The sequence below is a fragment of the Notolabrus celidotus genome, chromosome 3 (genome assembly GCF_009762535.1).
Source record: "Notolabrus celidotus isolate fNotCel1 chromosome 3, fNotCel1.pri, whole genome shotgun sequence".
Taxonomy (NCBI): Eukaryota; Metazoa; Chordata; class Actinopteri; order Labriformes; family Labridae; genus Notolabrus; species Notolabrus celidotus.
Genome location: NC_048274.1, coordinates 32,447,643 through 32,466,310, shown reverse-complemented (window position 1 = coordinate 32,466,310; position 18,668 = coordinate 32,447,643). Strand labels below are relative to the sequence as shown.

Sequence of the window (18,668 nt, the reverse complement as noted above, 5' to 3'; positions counted from 1 at the left end):
TTTTACTTTACTGTCTTTACTTCTTTACTTCAGCTAAAGTAAGCTCAGATCAGATGAGTAATGTGTACATGTTTCATGCAGAGACCTTCACAGAGCGGTGTTAACGTCAGCCTGTTCAGAGTAGATTTTATGTTTCTGAGAAGTCATTTGAAGTGAAGGGTCTTTCCTCCTCTCCTTAGCCTTTGATTAAAAAAAAACACTAACTCTTATGTGTGTGTTAGTGTAAGTTTTCTTGGCTGAGTTTGTGCATGACGTGTGTGTTTGTTCTCAGGCTTTTCGTGGAGATCCTGAACAGCTGCATGGACTGTGATGAGATCCAGTTTAAGGAGGATGGCAGCTGGGCCCCCATGAGGTCTAAGAAGGAAGTGCAGGAGGTCTCGTCTGCGTCCTACAACAACGGGCTGGATGGTGAGACATGTCAGGGGGGATGAAGGGAGACAGGGCGGGATAGGAAACAGAATGTTACTTCTATATGAAGGCAATGAGAGAGCTGGGAGTAATTAAAAAGCAGGATTATAGAGGTGCAGTATGAAGAGAGGGCCCAAGTGTTTACATCCCCTCCTCTCTTTGTTTATGCATTGTCAGTTATAATTTGGTGAAGCATCAGTCATAAAGCCACAGAGTAAACCGCCTGTCTCCATAGTAACAAACATACTGTTTCTCATATGGGGGCAGGGGAAATGTGCATGTGTGCATTTGAGCATCATAACAGAATCATCTGTGGTTTTACTTTACATCCTCACAAAATCAATAAATATATTTTAACATCTTCATTTATTTTATAACACAAACATAAAGAAAGGAATAACCCCCAAAATCTACCTCCACACCACTCTTAGATAGAGATGAACAGATAAAGAAGAAACAGAAAGATAATTAAATGACAAAGTTCTTACATGAAAGCAAAAATAGACAACAAAACTAATTAACCTGGTAAATAATTATATAAAGAGACAGATCATGAAAGAAGTGCAAAAATAATTCAGTCAAAACAAGGAGACAAAAAATGTCTGTGTGTTGAGCAGAAAAAACTGTCATCACTATTTTCACACCGATGCTCAGGCCGATGTGTAATGAGAGGTTTCCATACAGGGTTAAAATGCTACAGACGTGCCAGCGGCTACTACGATCCATCTCACCACTATCATCTCTCTCTTCTTTCATCTCTGTCCCTCTTTCCTACCCCTACTCGGTCAAGGCAGATGAAAAAAAATGAGTCTTATCCTGTCTTGATGTTGTGTCTTTGTTAATAATATAAGATAGAGTACGGTCTAGACCTACTCTGTTTATAAAAGCGTCTGGAGAAAACATTCGTTGTGATTTTGCACTCTATAAATAAAGATTGATTGAGATTGAATGATCCTTAGGGCAGGTCAGACATTGCTGCGTATCCCTCATCAAGTAATTAAAGGAGGGTGTGACAGGATGCTTACATTTGATTACAGTAAGGCCAGGTAATCATACACTTTCTAAGTTTTAAATCACAGACTCTGTGTTCTTGCTGCCTCTCTGTAGGTTCATGTCGGACGTCCGCAGGCTCGGATCAGCGGACCACCTCGTCGTCCAGCAACGGCGACAGCAGCAACAGCAAAAAAGTGGAGGTGATTGACTTGACACTTGATAGCTCCTCGGAAGATGAAGGACAAGATTCACCGCCCCCGCCGCCTCCTCCACTCCCTCCTCCTCCCAAAAGAGTGTGTCCGTCTTTGTCCCCGACCTCGCCGCCTATCATCAACAAAGGGTCAGAGACACACACACACACACACACACACACACACACGCACATAACATTAACATCATGCTGTGATTGCATCTTTCTTTGTATATTGGATGTCATTAAATGTGAAAATGAGACTCGTTTTAGCTGCTTCCACTGACAGTTATATGTCTGAATGTTAAATCATTCATGAGTTCTGCATAAATCTGAAGTATATTTTTATGTTGTATTTTACATCAACAACACTCAGAGAAGATAGAGAGTGCTGGCTGGAGGAGATCAGTGCACTGTTTCCTTTTTTAGAAGTAAATTGGATCTGCAGGCCTTTAAATAGAGGACTTGACAGAAGTACAAAATCGCATGTAGCCATACAAGAAAATGAAAACAAGAAAGAGGTAAATGCAGCTTTGAGTTATATTTCAGACAGTAACTCACAGTTCTAGATCTTCTACAGCTTGGATCGGCATGAAACTCTGAGGCCAGGCTAGTAAAATGTTGTTATATTAATAGAGCACAAGGCTCAAGTCTGTGCATGTGTATGGAGACATTTTTGATTCAGACTAGCTAAGAACTCCAGAGTTAATTTCTGTGAAAGACATCCAACTACTGACCTTAGAATTGTGTCATGTGTGCCACTAACAGCTGATTGTCTTTTATTATCTGTGGAGTTTGATCACTTTTAGTTTTGAGGTCAAATTTGGACAAATTGAGCAAACAAGGTTTGTGAGCTGAAATATCAAGAAAACAAAATAAACATGATACATTAAAGAAGATTCCTCATAAACAAAGATGATGTAATTAAATGTGATGCTTTTAACATCAGATTAATACAAGAAGGCATGCGGATTATGAGGATATGTGTGATTACATTGTTCAGTAATAAAGATATAAAGTGTGATTTTTTTTTAAAAAGTATTAAAAAGTGTTTATCAGCTTTAACTGACAGTGTTATGTCTGTGTTCTGCTCTTTATGCTTTAAACAACACCTGCGTTAACAACTTGTCTGAGAAGCATTTTTTCCACACTGAATCAGCACTCATTAATCTGGAGCTAGAGGATGGACAGTTTGAGCATAATCTGCATGGAAATGATGTGAAAGCATGAACAATAAACTCAGACCTTCATCCATGTAAAAGTGTAGTTGGCATGCTAAGTAAGAAGTGAGAAAGCATTGATTGTTTACATCAAATAAAGTTTTACATTTATTGCAGTCAGAAAAGTCAGGCTTGCAAGAAAATAAACACTCATGTTGCAGTCATGATGGGATAGTGACATATTGTACATGCCTGCTTCATAATGCTAATATTATCCAGGGGATGTCTGGTGTTTGTGTGTAAGGTGGGAGAAGATTTGTGTAAAGAAAAATGAAATGAGACTGCAGAGAAATATCTGAGGAACCAGCAGCCCTTCTGGCACTGTTGAATATTTGAATTGAAGCTCTGTAAAATTTTAACATCTGCTTTCTGTCAAATTAAAATTCATTTAGTGAATCTGTATAGAAAGCAAGCTGCGTCATGTCTCTTTAATAAATCCTGTAGAAGTTAGTGTTCAAACTTCTGTGTCTCAGGGTCAGCAGAGGAGACGTCATGCCCGTGACTTAGCGGATGAATATGAAATTAAATAGAAGGCTAATTATCAAACCTCTTCTTCTGTCTCTGCCCTCAGAGTACTGAACCTGCATCACCAGCCTTCTCCTGTGAGTCGAACTCCCAGCATGCCAGCTGTGGACACCAGCTACATCCCTCCTGTCCCTCCTCTTATACAGGACTACAGACCGTACTACCACGCCCCCAACGAGCTGTCAGGTACAAACAGACACACAATGTACATCAAACTCAACTAACATCACTTCAAAAAAAACTCCCAGCTCAGGTTTTCCTGAGATGTAAAATACTGTGTGTTGTAAAATCTGCCATTAAAACAATATATGATATGAAATGATAACATCTATCAGGTGTGCCTATTTAGCCATCAGAATCACAGTGACCTCGTATGAGTCGTAAAAAGCAGCAGAGTAGAATGTGACACAGTAAAGTCCTGATGCAGTAAACTGTACATCTTTTTTTTAACTACCTCCAGCACTTCAAGCAGGTTGAAGATATTAGCTGGTAAATGATTCCTCACATTGTTTGATGATTTATAGATCAAACACCTACCTGATTAATGTGATTCTGATTATATAACAATCATTGCTAGCAGACAGCTGCTTGGATCCTCTCGTAGCTCTAATGGTGTTGTATATCAAGGGTTGCAAAAATCCTAGAATTTTCAAAGTTGGAAACTTTCCATGGGAATTAATGGGAATAAACCAGGAATTTACTAAATGGAAGGTTGGCTCTTCATAGGGAACTTAAATATAGTTGGGGAAAATATATTTTAGCATAATCTTGACTAAAACAACCAGATTTCATGCAAGTACAGTTGAATATCTTTGCTATTCCTCAATCACATGCACATAGAACACTGCTTACTGCAGGGCTATTGAGACCGCGTCCCCTACATACACTGTGCATTCCTCCATCACATGCACAGATGATTTCTAGAATCCTGCAGAGGCTTGAGAAGTTTGAGGGAAGATGCTTTTTGATTTGCATGTTGAATAGGACTTTTTTGGAGGGAGAGCGGCTCCTTTCATTTAACATTTTGAATAGGACTTTGTTGGGATTGCATTTTTGTTAATTTTTGAATGGGTCGGTCGGGGGATGAGTAATATTTAACATTCATGTTTTTCTTCTTCAATGAAACAATTGATGGTTCAATAAAATATTTAACACTTGATAAAGTTCTACTAACAAATAAATCTGTTTTAATTGTATTATTTTGGATGGATGTCTGCTTATAACCAAACAAATATTTATGCTTACCTTTCCATTAAATTACCCTCAATTCACAGTTAATTCCCATAAAGTCCCATGAAAAGTTTCCAGTTTGGAATATTTCCAAAATTCCCCAGCTTAACTTCCCATGGAAATTTACCGGAAAATTTCCACCCCTTTCGACCCTATGTATATCAAATGTATATGATTACAACTTGAAACAAACATTTAAGTATTTCCTAATTGTGAAATGGATTTCTGTGTTATGTTCATCACTAATACCACCTTTACTTCAATTCCAGAGTTGAACTTCTTCTCTTTTCTCCAAGGCGACAATCATCAGGTACGTACAGCAGTGTTCCCCACCATGTTGACATGTGACCATGACTCACTGTGAGGCACTGCAGAAAATAACATAAACAAAGCTGTATATGCTGACTGAGTAAACAAAGAAAAAGCCTTCACTTAGTGTCTGACAAACCGGCTCTTAGGAGAGAACTGAGCAGTGATTAAAGATCCTTCACGCAGAGCCTTCAGCGGAGCAGTTTGCACTGAGGCCTCTTAAAGATGTTTGATTTTCAGATATTTTTTTTACCAAGGACGGTGAGAAGAACTTCTTAAGTGGTTCAAAGGGTATTGAAAATATACATTAAAGAAATTAAACACCACCTCCAGACATTACTGCGAACAGATCTCTACTTTTCATATGGTAAACAGCAGCTGCTTAATGAAGACTATAGGCAGCCATTTATGTAAATAAGCAGAGATGTGACCTCTGAAGAGATGCTGACGTTACACTTCTTAAACTTAATTTGCTCTGTGAGTTGGATAGATTGAGATTGCCTCAAACAGTATGCTTTTAAAAGTTTATAAATGTTGCTCTGTTACAAAACTCTGAAGCAACTTAGCTCAAAGTCTGCAGGAGATAAACGAGTAATGGGATCAGTTAGACCTTTCCAATGCATGAGTGCTCTGGAGAACCTCTAACTCCTCACAGACTCACTCCTGTCAGTGCTAAGATGTGCTATGAGCAGTTATTAAAACCTAGTTTACCTGGAGTATAACCTGTAGACATCATGTGACCAGCAGCTACATCAGCTGATGATAAATCTTACCAGCAGAGGACATTGGCAGACATTAATGAATGACATGACGGCATTTTACACATGACTTAAAGCCGTCACTCTGAGCTGAAACTGTTTCCGATGAGGTTATGAGTTTAGAGTAAGCTCCCCCGATGATCTCTCTAGGTTAAAAGAAGAGCAGCTTCATGAGACAGAAAACTCAACAGACCTGGCTCACTTTTGACTCTTGCTTCATGGTACAGGCCCTCAGAGCTGCATTGATGCTACAGCAAATCAATGTCAGAACAAAAAGTGTTTGATATTGAATTTGAAGTTCTCTCAAACATACCACACGGATAAACAAACTACAAGGAAAAACAAACCACACGGAAAAACAAACCAAAAGGGTAAACAGCACATTCACCAAGAAAAACAAACTTGTTTTAACTTATTTTTCAGATCATGTTACATATAAACACAACTCTTCTCTAGCCTTCCCAGCAGAGGGCGCTTGTGTTGGACACACAACACCAGTCCAAGTGTTCATAAAAATACATTACTCATAAAGTAGTGGCATTTAATGATCAATTATTGCAATAGGAGGTAAGTGGAATCATTAACACTGCTGTATTTGTAGAAGAAAGTCACTTGTCCACACACAATCATTATCTTGTGTTCACAACATAAGAATCATCACCTCATGGAACTACAGAGCTCCTTTGTTTATAGCTCCAATCATTTTATGCACTTAAGAGAGTTTCTTGCGGATCAGTCTCAAACGGTATCACAAGATTAGCCTCCTGGATTTTCACCCAAAAAGTTTTTCAGAGCTTTTGATCATTCTTGATTAAAAAAGGGGCTGAAAAAAAGTCAGAGAGGAAAAAGAAAATGTGTGAAAAGAGATTTGAAACATCTCAAGATCAAAGATAACCTCTGCATTTATTACAAGTTACTTTAGGGCATAGGAGGGAATGCTTTTCCTTTTCAAATCGGACTTTAGACTGAAAACACACACACACACACACACACACACACACACACACACACACACACACACACACACACACACACACACACACACACATTGAGTGTTTGGAGGTTTTGTGAATATGACCTCTGATGAAGGTGGACTCTGATCACTCCCTGCCCCCTTGTGTTCCACCCTCTGTTCAGCATTACAACATGGTGATGGCAGCAGCGGCCGCAGCTTCAGCCTCAGACGACCACGAGCTGCTTCTCAACCGCTTCCTTCCCTACAGCACCTCTTCCTCCTCCTCTTCCTCCCAGCTGTTTCTCGACCAATCGGGAGCCTCTTCGGCCAACTCGCTGACGGGCCCCACCAACGGGGCGAGCAACTCTGGCAGCAGCAGCAGCCTGGTCTCATCCAGCAGCCTGCGCGACTCTCACTCCACGCACTCTTCCTCACACTCAGGCTCACACTCCTCGCACACGCACCCCGGGGTGGTGGCCAGCCGGAGCAGCACTGAGGCGGCAGTGGCAGCTATTTACGGTGGCATACCTGACGTAATATCGTTGGACTGACTCGAGGAGGGCCGGGACTACAATTGTGGTCCAACCATGATCTGGTAACAAACGTGGTGGAGTTTTGATCCAGGAATTAGACCGGCCCCAGGTCATGAAACTCATGTGACGAGTCATTCTAAGGAGCACTAATGTGAGTGTCTAACAGTGCTGAGGGTCCCTTCATTTGACCTGAGAGCAGCAGAGACTCAGCTCTTACAGGGGTCAGCTGTGGACGGTGTGTTGATGAACTGACTTCAGATCAGAAGAAACCTGTGCAGGACGTTTTGCTGTACTGATACTGACCGGCACAAACAGCCGGGATGATACCCAAGCAAAAACACAAAGGAGGACGGCTCTTTTCTACGAAAAACGAGTGGCACCGTGTACAGAGAACAAAGTATATTTTCCTCTTTTACTTTTGTATGTTAAATCAGAACATTTTCAGTCCAGTGAGCTGCTTCAATCGCTTTTTCAAGAGGAAGACTGAGGTCCCCCCAATCCCCAGAAGCTTATACATATGCCTGTTGCCATGTGTTTATCTTTCTTCTATTTTTAGCTTTATCCCGCTTATATTTTTCATTTCTTCAATACACACTTCATCTCTCTCTCTCTCTCTCTCTCTCTCTCTCTCTCTCTCTCTCTCTCTCTCTCTGTCTCTCTCACTCTTGATCTCTCTGTAGCTCATTTTTAAATTAACGATTATTTCCCTCTGCTATGACAAGAACTTTTCAAACACTGAATTTACAGTCAATTCATGTACTAATAATTTTATTCTGCTTTTAAGTTATGTGTACTATTTAAACATTTACAAATATCTCTATATATAAAGTATGCATTCCCTCTGACCTTCAGGTTGATGCTGTGGGGAGTGTGTAGGTGTTTTTTTAAACGTTCTCTCCTGACTCCCCTCTTCATACAGAGACTCTGCAGGCGTACAGCATTTAGAAAAGGAGACTTTTAGACGATTTTTACTCGCCATTTAAGAGTTTTAAGCTGAAAGAGTTCCTGTCTTTTTCTTTGCACAATGCCAAAAACGACTTGCGGTACTATTTGATGGTCATAGTAATGAAAGGTGAGACTGTGTGCCAGTGTTTGAAGTCCAGTGTCCACCTCTATGTTTTCAGCTGGTGGATTTCTCTGACACTTCAACGTATGTGTCCTTTTGTCTCTTGTCCTCAGTGTCTATGTTTTGTGCTTGACTGTTAAAAGGAGTTACAGTGAAAGTCAAGCTGTTGTAGCAGCGTTGGGCCTTTTTTAAACTTTTCAAGAAACAGGCGATTTTGACATGTGACCAAGTTTATACCAGTGCCTGTTTGTGTGCATGCTTCACAGCGTGTCTGGGATGACGTTTTTAGACTCAAAGACTGTCTTAAACAGGAAAAAACAACATTCGTTTGCAAAAAGTGATACCTATGGTGGTCTTGATATTATCTTTGGGAGTTTTCCCTGCTTGTGAAAAAGTAAAGAGGAGTGAAAGCAGACAGTTAAGTGCCACAGAGCAAGAAGGAGATCTTAACTTGCCAAGTCAGCCGGAGCACAAAGCCAGCTAGTTAAAAAGTGCATGACCTGTCTGTAACTTGGTGATATGGAAGTGTCAAAGCAGGGTGGAGGTTACCTCAGAAAACCTTGTTGTCGCCATTCAGCTGGAAAGGCAGAGTTTGCTCATGAATGTATTGTTGGGCACACTTATGATCTTTGTTTCCTTTAAGTTGTGCTCGAGATATCACTGAAGTCTGCTCACATTATGGGTAACATACAATAGACCTGGTCCCCCCCATATCCTACACCTTGTGTGTCCTTGAAGCTTCCCCAGAATCCCCTTTTATCTGCCTCCTCTGGATGTTGGACTTTCAGACGCCCGGAGACTGGCAGCTCACTTCAAAGCCTCATTATCCTCAGCATGACGAGATAATCACTTCAGACAGAAACCTCCATCACCAGACATCTCCTCTCCACTCCTCCTCAAACCAACTGGCAGAATTAACCTCACCCTACCCTCCCTCCTTCCCTCTTTCCCTCCTTCTCTCCTTTCCTCTGTCTTAGCCTCTTAAAGTTTATTCCATTCCCTGTTGGAGCTTCTGCCTCGCAGACCGATGGCCGGAACAAACTTTGTGTATACCCTGTGTTGTGCGGTATTTTATTTTATTTATTTTGTATTCTTATTTCTATATATTATATTTTTACATATTGTTTGTTTTCCATGTGTGACTCACTGTCACCGGGAGCGTTTGTTTATGTTGTATTTAATATGTATTTTAGGATTCTTTGCTTGCAGCCATTTCTCAAAAAGGTACTGGTTAGTTATTTGTTGTGGAAACGGCTGCGTGTATTTTATTGGGAGATGACGTGAGTGACATTTAGTAACAAGGACACAAAGCAAAGACTTCACTTCAGTATGCTTGATGGTTAATTCATTTATTTATTCAGGATGTTTGATGGATTCCTGTTGCTCCACATTAAGAACTGATCACGTCTCTGTGAGGCTCGGTGATTAGTTAATGCTTAATGGATCACTGATTAACCATAAATCCACTTACTCTAAATATAACTCTGTATGCCGTCACTATGCTAGAAGCCATTTACATTTAAAAGTAGCAGAACTTGTTCTTGTGTCTTGTTGAAATATGAAGCTTTTTTATGAGACAGATGTCCTCTTAAGTAATGTTAGATTTTCTGAGTTAGCAGCAGCTTTGCTCTCGGCTCAGCAGTGTTCATAAGTTGATACTCTACTTTAACCCAGAATGAAATACTTCAACATTAACAGGAGTTAGTTACTGAGGAGCATGATCCCCAGAGGATGATCCAGCTGATGCAGATGATCTTGTGACTTTACTAATATTTAGTTAGTCCAATCATTTCTGTCTTAATTCCTGCTAAACTAATTGCAATTCTGTCAGCCTCAACTGTACATTGTGTTAAGTTCTCATTAGCGATTGTTAGACATGTTTGCATTTCCACCCACTCACTGTTTTACCGTCTGGTTCCTGCTGGATGTCGCTGATAGTGCTGCGTCATTCTCATCCTAGCTACACTCATCCTCATTAGTTGATTAAAAGCAGAAAATAAATATGTAAAGAACACAGTCAAGGATCTGACATGCTAGCTTATAGATGTGACATGTAGAACAGTGAAGTAGGTTCTGTTCTGCTTTCAGAGGCTGATTAAAAGCATGATTCAGACGTGTTCTTTTCATTTGATCTTGATGCAAAGAAATAGTGTTTTTGAGTTTTCCTGATACCTTAACAGGAAAAGAAAAGTATGAAGCTACACAATCTATGTGTTTTTATTTACATAAAACAAGATTATACTTTTCATTACTGTAGTTTGAGTTAAAAACAAAGCAGAACAGACACAAGGCCGTTCTTCCTGCAGCTTTTAACTGGATTACTGAAATGTCATTGCACATGAATGCATGTATGAAGTGTCTGAGATGATATTCATTAACAGGGATCCATTAAGCGTCATGATGAATGATAATATCTTAATAGAGAGCAGCAGGAACTCTACACACGTGCTGAATAAATTAAACCGTCATGACTTATTCATTAGGTTAACATTGGTGAAGCGTGTGTGTTTGTACCTTTGTTATGAAGTGTAACACTGGTTTCCTGTACTGATGAAGATTTTGATCCGTCTGTTTCCCTCCAGTTAGTTTGAATATTGATCATCAGTATTTGGATACTTGATGAAGCGGTCACAGTAGATGAATGCATTTGATCACAAGTTTATTTATTGATCTATCTTCCTTTCTTCAGCAGACTAAAATGACACACATGAAGTGGGAGAGCAGACCTGTTGAATGTGTCGATACATACTGAAATAACTCTCTTCTCACTCTCTGACTTGTTTCATTACTTGGAGTGTCCACAGCTCCATCCTGTGGATCACTGTGATAAGCTGAGGGAAAAGAGGTCATTATAGAGCAGAGCTGAGGGTTCTTTCTTTCACTTTCAAAAACAAATTGACCTTCTTTCCTTGTTAGGAAACGCCAGGTTACATGCAGGGATTAACGTGTATGTGCAGCAGCAGCTTACAGACTAAAGTGAAAGGAATGAGGCCACTATAATCAGTAAATCTTAGCAGTGATTTCAGAAAATCTCTGAAGACAAGCTTAAACAAATAGACTAAGTGTTTGGTTCTCACTTTAGTTTAAAAGGGAAAATCTACAATGTGTACATTATGTCTGTATCAAAACCTGAAGACTGAAAGTTCAGATCCCATCGTGGGTGTTTGATGTCTGTTTGTATGCTTTTTGTGTGACAGTTCAAGAGCGAGAGAATAAATTAATTTATATATTTTTTAGAAAATGAAAGCTGTACTATTAGAAAAAAAGGACTGTGGCCAATAAAGAGTCTCACACAATTGAAGTGATCCACAATTCAGACTCCTGCCGACATCTGCACTCACTGCCTTAAAAACACTCACAGGTTCGGTGGCTCCAAATCTGAGAAAAATCATCAAAAAGGCTTTTCAAGAGGGCAAGGAGAAGACGGTGTACAGTAGACCTTTGTCAGTTTGTACAAATATACCAAGTGAAAAAAATATTTATTACATGCATTCGAAGAATTACTTATTGAATGTTACCTGTTTATGTAGAAAAGTTTAGATGTAATAAAATGCATTCTGTTATTTCGCTGTGTTTTTCCTCATTTTGAAATAATGTGTGGATGTTTTCTGAAACTGAACACTCGGTGGCAGCAGAGAGTTATTTCAATAATCTTTCTCCTTGTGAGGGCACAAAACCAATTACGCACGCTTTGCCCGCTCCAGTCGTTGCCTTCATGGATTTGATATCAGCAATACTCGGCGTGAACATCTGTTATCATTATTAGATATTTATGTTTGATAGATGATTATTTTCTTTTGTCATCATCAGTTGTTCATTTCGGGAGCATAACAGATGTTGGAGCCCCGTGCTAAAAGGAGGGTCCATTACGCACTAAACTAATGGACGTCAATTGGCACCTCCAGCCCAACATTATTTCTTTGAGGATGATTGTGCGTCTTAGAGTGGAAAGGAGGGGTGAGGAGAAGACAGGAGGGTGGGTGGATTCAGATAGAGGATGGTTAGTGGCATCAGGATCCAGCTTCATTAGCTCATAAATGCTTTTCTCGGGCTTAGATACAGTCTGTGAGCTTGTGACACTATGGATGAAGAAAATGACAGCTCGTGCTTGAACAGCTCTCTGGTGGGCATGGACTACTTCAGCAACCTGGAGGATATCGACGTGACAGCAGATGGAAGTCCGATTCTGAGAGTCCTCATCTGTTTGATTTATTCTGTGGTCTGCGCTGCTGGTCTGATGGGCAATCTCCTCGTCCTCTTCTTCATCAGAGTCAAACACGAGAGGAGAAAGTCCAGGGTGAACTTTTTCGTATTCAACTTGGCTGTGACGGACCTCCAGTTTGTGCTCACGCTGCCCTTCTGGGCCGTGGACACCGCACTGGACTTCAGTTGGCCGTTCGGGGACGCTATGTGCAAAATCCTCCTCTCTGTCACCGTGATGAACATGTATGCGAGTGTGTTTTTCCTCACCGCCATGAGTGTGACCCGCTATTGGTCCGTAGCCTCTGCCCTGAAGAATAGGACCGGACATAGGTCTTGTTCTGCAAAATTGACCTGCGTAATCATTTGGACACTGGCGACTTTGGCAACTGCGCCCACATCGATTTACTCCACTGTCAGCAATGTAACCGGAGAAAAACTCTGTCTGCTGAAGTTTCCCGGGGGACAGTACTGGCTAGCCGTCTATCACATACAGAAAATACTTGTAGGTTTTGTTTTACCAATGTCTATTGTATCCATCAGCTACATCATGCTGCTGCGCTTCATCCGCAACCGAAGCATGAAAACAAGCAACTCCAAACGGAGATCCCAAGTCAACAAATCCATCACTATTGTCGTGTTGTCTTTCTTCCTATGCTGGATGCCGAACCATGCCATCACTTTGTGGAGTGTTTTGGTCAAACTGAACGTAGCAAACTGGGACAAAGCGTACTACATAGTACACACTTATGTGTTCCCACTGACCGTCTGCCTGGCGCACACCAACAGCTGCCTGAACCCGATTATTTACTGTCTGATGAGGAAGGAGTTCAGGAACAAACTGAGGGGTCTGATACACAGAGAATAGAGGGTGCGTTTCCTTTGTGGCTCAATTAAATAAGTGAAAACATGTTTAAAAAATACTCATCAAGACGCACGAGTGCGCAGGAGACATGGGGCGAGAGAGGAGAACTGACATAAACACTGCGCACAGCTTACATCATGTTACGACTATTAAGTCGGTTCTGCTCATGGAAAATGTGACCTCTTGCAGTGCTTTCTGTAATTCAAGGTTTGCGTAATTTGGCGAGGTTATGTATTTGGAGAAACCATCGCATGTAGTTTAGGGCTTTACACTAAGAACTACTAATATTGTGTCAGAATGTTACGCTACAACCATTGTGGCACTACTCCTCAAAGAGCCAATAGAAGAGAAGCACTACAGTCTGAGTAACTGCGTGCGTAATTGCCCATGAAACTAATCACGCATTGATGTGCTCACGTTATAACTGTATGGACATTTGTCTTCAGTGTTTCAGCTCCTGTCCTACGTGCTGCTGTTGTCCGCATCTTTGAACGCATACTCGTGCACCACGGTCTTTGTTCTAATGTAATTCTGTAGACAAAAAGCAAATATTGCTTTTATTTTGTTCTTGTGCTGGACGTTTTGTCTGCGCAAGGAGCAGAAGGAGGGCATCTCATCGCTGTTTACATCCACCACTGAATGCTATAGCAAAATATGTAAAGAATGTAAAAGTACTATGTTTATAAGACAATCATGAATGTAATATGACCTCATCACCTGCTAACGTAAAAGGAGAGATTTTAAAGGATTTTTTTTTAGCTAAAGGAAACAAAATGTATAAAATATGATTGTTGTAAATACGCAAAAACTAGATGTAATGATACAAATGTTGTGAAGTTGTCACAAGTGTTCGTTTTCCTTATAATAAAAATCGAATTATCCACGAGACAAAGATTGGCAGGTGTTCATTTAGAGATATGAGTGAAAGTAACATCACAGAAATGTCTCTGACCTGCACATTGAGGCTTTTCACAAGTGGTTGCATGCACGAGCACTACCCCACACATTTTAAATACACAGTCCTCACTGCATGTGTAAGCCGCAGGTGGCGCACGTCATCATTTGGGTTTCAATTGGACAGCTTCATGTTAAGAAAAAGAACCTGTACCTCACACAGGATGAGCAGTGGCTGCAGCTGCAGCTGCTGGTTGAATGTGAAATAACCTAATGTAAAAAAAAAAACAAGTGAACAGAATGTTAAGTGTCCACTGAAAACTGATGATTAGCAACTTATTTGGATTATGACCCCACCCAAAAGATAAGTGTTGGGTGTTAAGTAAAGCTCCTGTGAGGAGGTTTAAGCTGGTTATGTAAACAGACTGATATAAACATTGATGCCTCTTTCAGGACCTAGGAAAGAAAACAAGACTATCCACAGATTGAAAACTCCTTTATTGTAAGTTTCAATGTCTGTAACCGCTGTTAGGGGGTCATGGCAAACCAGATGTCTGAGCAAGCTGAAGAAAAGGCCTTTTTATTTTCCACTGCAGGAAGTCGAAATGAGTAATACATATGACCGTGAGAAGAAAGCAGGATGAGCTTGTTCATCAAAACATTTCTTGAACATATACAGGATAAGATCAAACATATCACTTTGCCTACAGGGGATGCCAAAAGTAACACCAACAGAAAGGAGCTCCTCACAGGAGCTTTAATTTGCAATGTTATGGAGGTAAAAAATAATGCAGACAGCAAGTTTAAAAGGACAATAATCAGTGAAAACCACTGCACAGTGTGGTGAAGTGGATAGTGATCATCATCTTGAACTGTGCAGCAGACATGAGAGTGTTTTCATTGACAGTGTGCTGTTGGAGTGATTTTCCATGGATGTAGCACAAAAACTAAAGGCATACTTCCAAATTCAGAATGTAACCCAGGAACTTGAAGTATCGGACTTGGTTGTTAGAATGGGTTTTGAAGGGTCCAGTTCAGCACAGACATTGTTTGGGGGTGAAATGAAGGATTAATGGAAGAAAAGATCCAAGTGCTAATCCCAGAGGACTGAGCTACTTTATTTTTACAGGATTGAATGGTGAACGTAAAGAGAGTCCTCCAACAAGAAAAAGAACCATTCATGGTTTAAGATGTTGGGGTGGCACCTTGGTGGCTAATCATTTTTCAATCAGTTTTCACTCTTTGTCACCCATCTGGACACGCCCCTGCCTGGCTCTAAAGCCTTGTTTATTCTGCATTGACTCTACGCCATCATGAGCACTACATACTTGTTGGAGTATCCAGGTAGCTCTGCAATACTCTGCCTAAACACTAGTTGACAGTGCATTTTCCATGCTAGTCATAGCGCCAATTTTGGGTCCCGCTAAGATCCTTGCTTGTTTTTGCACAAGAAACTATGGTGACTCAAAGTGTATTATATCCAAGCATTTTATGTTGAAGTTGGTGCTGATACATTTTAAGTGGTAGTTGATCATACTGTAATTATTGCAAAGAAGGAAAGAAAGGAGACACTGATTTTCAGTGATTCCAGAAATATAGTAAGTGTAAATGCAGGAAATATGAAATACACAGCGGACCAATCACAGGGCTTGCAGTCTGCATAGCTACATTTTTGAGGAGGTGCACATCAGGGTACGTGTGTAGGGTTCCGCATAGGTAGGTCAACACAAACCTACTGCGTATGCTATGGCATAAATTTGATGCAGTATGATCAATCACCATTTTTTTTCAAAGTGAAAGTGTTGTCAATGTCAAAAACAAAGTAGAACCAAGAAATATGTCAGAGGCCCCCAGTTTTTTTGAAGTGTTTCACAATACTGACTTAGTTAAAATTCAAAGGCCTTATCAGCTTGTACATTTCAGAAACAAGTTTGCCAAAGCATCATAGTACACAAGGATCAAAATCTGCATAGTGCACTAAAGCTTAAAAGCAAATAAACACTGTGGCCAAATTAATTTGTCCCCAAGAAGAATAAAGTGTACTCATATTAGAGAGGCTTTAAAGAGGCAGGAACAAGTCCAAATCGAGATGTAGGGTTTGACACTTTTGCATGTTTGAAGGAGTAAAATGTGAGTCACATAAACAGGAGATCTCTGTTTTTTGTATGCTGTATTTGTAAGATATTCCACTTGAAGGACAGACATTTCAGAGATATTTGCTCAGCCTCTCTCTGCTCTTTCTGACAATATGAATTGATTTTCTGTTTTTACTCTTGCTATCTAAGTGTGTGGATTTTATTAGAACTTGACCTCCCCAGAAATATGTAAATAGAATTTCAGAGGATTAAAAAGATGTTTATCAGACTTGAGAGGGTAATCAGCTATAAAGCCGTGGTCTGTCTCTTCCTCTGGGGATATTTGTGGACATTTGCAGCTTGTAGACTCAGTCTGTTGCAAAAATTATCAATAGAGCTTTATCTCCGGGTCGATGCAGTTTACTTCATTCTGTCAACACATCTAAAAAACCCAAGTCCTTCCTATTTATCTTTATTAAATCTGTCAAAAAAAAGAGAGAGCAACATTAGCGCTGAGCTAAAGTTAGCCTCTCTTCCTTCAGTGCTGAGATAAGCTGTGGTTGGTTCCTCTCCTCTGGCATGCTGACGAGTGCATGGGAGAAAACTAAAATACTGATAAAGTGTCTTTGATTGACACAGAAGAACAGCACAATCAAATTCACATGATAGTTTGACAGCTTTCGTAAGTTCATGAGAAATGTGTGACCTCAAAAAATGTTCACAGGCCAAAAAAGGGCTGAGAAACCTCAAAGTATGGACTCCACAAAAATGTACGCTTGTTTTTCGGCTGCTGCCCAACAACTGCTAAATTTACCAAAGCCTGAAGTATTTGGGAGTTTGGAAAAGAAGTGAGTGATGTTCAATTTTTTATGCAGTTAAACCTGTAACAAATAACAGCGGAACAAGAAATACACAGTATACACATCTTAAGGCAGCACATTACAAAAGGAGAGCACAGCATTGTAATAAGTGTGTGGAAAACACTTTAGTGTCCTCAGGGGTCAGTAAAGTATTCCTAACTCATTCACTTTGAAAATACTTTTCAGATCAAGGGCCTTAAATAATGGAGGATAAATACCGTGAGATCTGGTAGACTGGAAGACTACATAAACAGTCACATCAGCTGTCCTTATTATTCAATTCCTTATATTCAGCCAGTTTCAAAAGTGACCATATGTTAGCTTGAACAGATACTGTGGATTGGGGTTTATAATGCCAGAGTAGAATTAAAGGCAGTCAAAGACGTGGAAGATGAAGGCTCGAGAGATGTGGTTTCAGTAGATCTGACATGAACAGCCTAATATCCACCGCAGAACCTTACCCATTCATCCATTATCTATACCAGGGGATTCCAAACTTTTCAGTCTGCGACCCCAAAAACCTAAGTGCCAAAGACTTGTGACCCCCACTGTCCCTCGAAGTGATTCAATGTTGCTTCATACTTCAAAATGAGTTTACCTACATGCACATGTTGCTGTGTTTCATGTGCTGCTGTGAATTAACCTGCTGCTACTGATCCTTTTGTTAAATAACTGTTAGCTAACCCTAACTTTAGGAGTCATCTTGCAACACAGAAAGGCAGAAAACTAATTTGCAGGGTTTTATTTAAAATGTAACTATTTTTGTCCAGATCTTTTAAATAATGGGTAAAATAAGCAAATTTGGATAACTTCAACAAAAAACAAAGATCTGGAAGATATCTTGCGACTCTTCAGGGGGTCCCGACCATAGACTGTATATAGTATAGTCTATGGTCCCGACCCACACTTTGGGCACCCCTGATATATACCAGGGTTTCCCAAAGTGTGGGGTCAGGACCCTCTGGAGGGTCCCCAGACACTGGTGGGGGGGTCGTGAGATGTCTTCCAGAATTATTATTTTTTTGTAAAGTAATCTAAAAATAGCATATTTGACCTATTACTGAACAAAACATTTCATTAGTTTATGCCTGTCTTTGTTGCCAGAAGACTCAAGGTTTTAGGAGACCAGCTAAATGAAGTATGAAGCAACTTTTAATCACTTTGAGGGACAGTGGGGGTCGCAAGTCTTTGGCACTTATAATTTTGGCGTCGCAGGCTGAAAAGTTTGGGAACCTCTGATCTATACCACTTATTCTGAACCCTGAGTACACCACTACAGACAGCATGTGGGTGGATTTGGCTTGGAGTGACACAGGTGTTTTAAAATACAACAACAGAAAAAAATATAATCAATTGAATAAATAAATTATATCATAAATTTGACTTAAACTGAGCAGCTCACTTCCTTCAGATAGGATTGCAATTATATAGGATTTTCATGTTGAATTAAGGATTCCAGAAAAATTGATCATTACATGTTTTGGGGTCATCCGTGATAGAAGATATCAAGGGGTGTGCGCATTACAGCTACTGTTGGTAGTCACAGAGTAAACATCTGTTCAGAGAGGGACTTTGAATGTCAACACT

At 40.2% G+C, this 18,668-nt stretch overlaps 2 protein-coding genes across 2 annotated transcripts in view; both read left to right on the top strand.

The window, feature by feature from the left end:
* Positions 1-11,750, top strand: part of LOC117810259 (E3 SUMO-protein ligase PIAS1-like) — a 77,428-nt gene extending 65,678 nt beyond the window's left edge. The window contains exons 9-13 of the mRNA XM_034680000.1: positions 272-408; positions 1,516-1,741; positions 3,383-3,522; positions 4,836-4,876; positions 6,771-11,750. Of these exons, the coding sequence (XP_034535891.1) occupies positions 272-408; positions 1,516-1,741; positions 3,383-3,522; positions 4,836-4,876; positions 6,771-7,139 (913 nt within the window). The 3' untranslated portion in view covers positions 7,140-11,750. The remainder of the gene's footprint in view (positions 1-271; positions 409-1,515; positions 1,742-3,382; positions 3,523-4,835; positions 4,877-6,770) is intronic.
* A 171-nt stretch (positions 11,751-11,921) lies between these two features.
* Positions 11,922-14,091, top strand: LOC117810265 (relaxin-3 receptor 1). Its single transcript, XM_034680013.1, has one exon. The coding sequence runs from the start codon at positions 12,269-12,271 to the stop codon at positions 13,253-13,255; it is 987 nt and encodes a 328-aa protein (XP_034535904.1). The 5' UTR covers positions 11,922-12,268; the 3' UTR covers positions 13,256-14,091.
* The last annotated feature ends 4,577 nt before the right edge of the window (positions 14,092-18,668 follow it).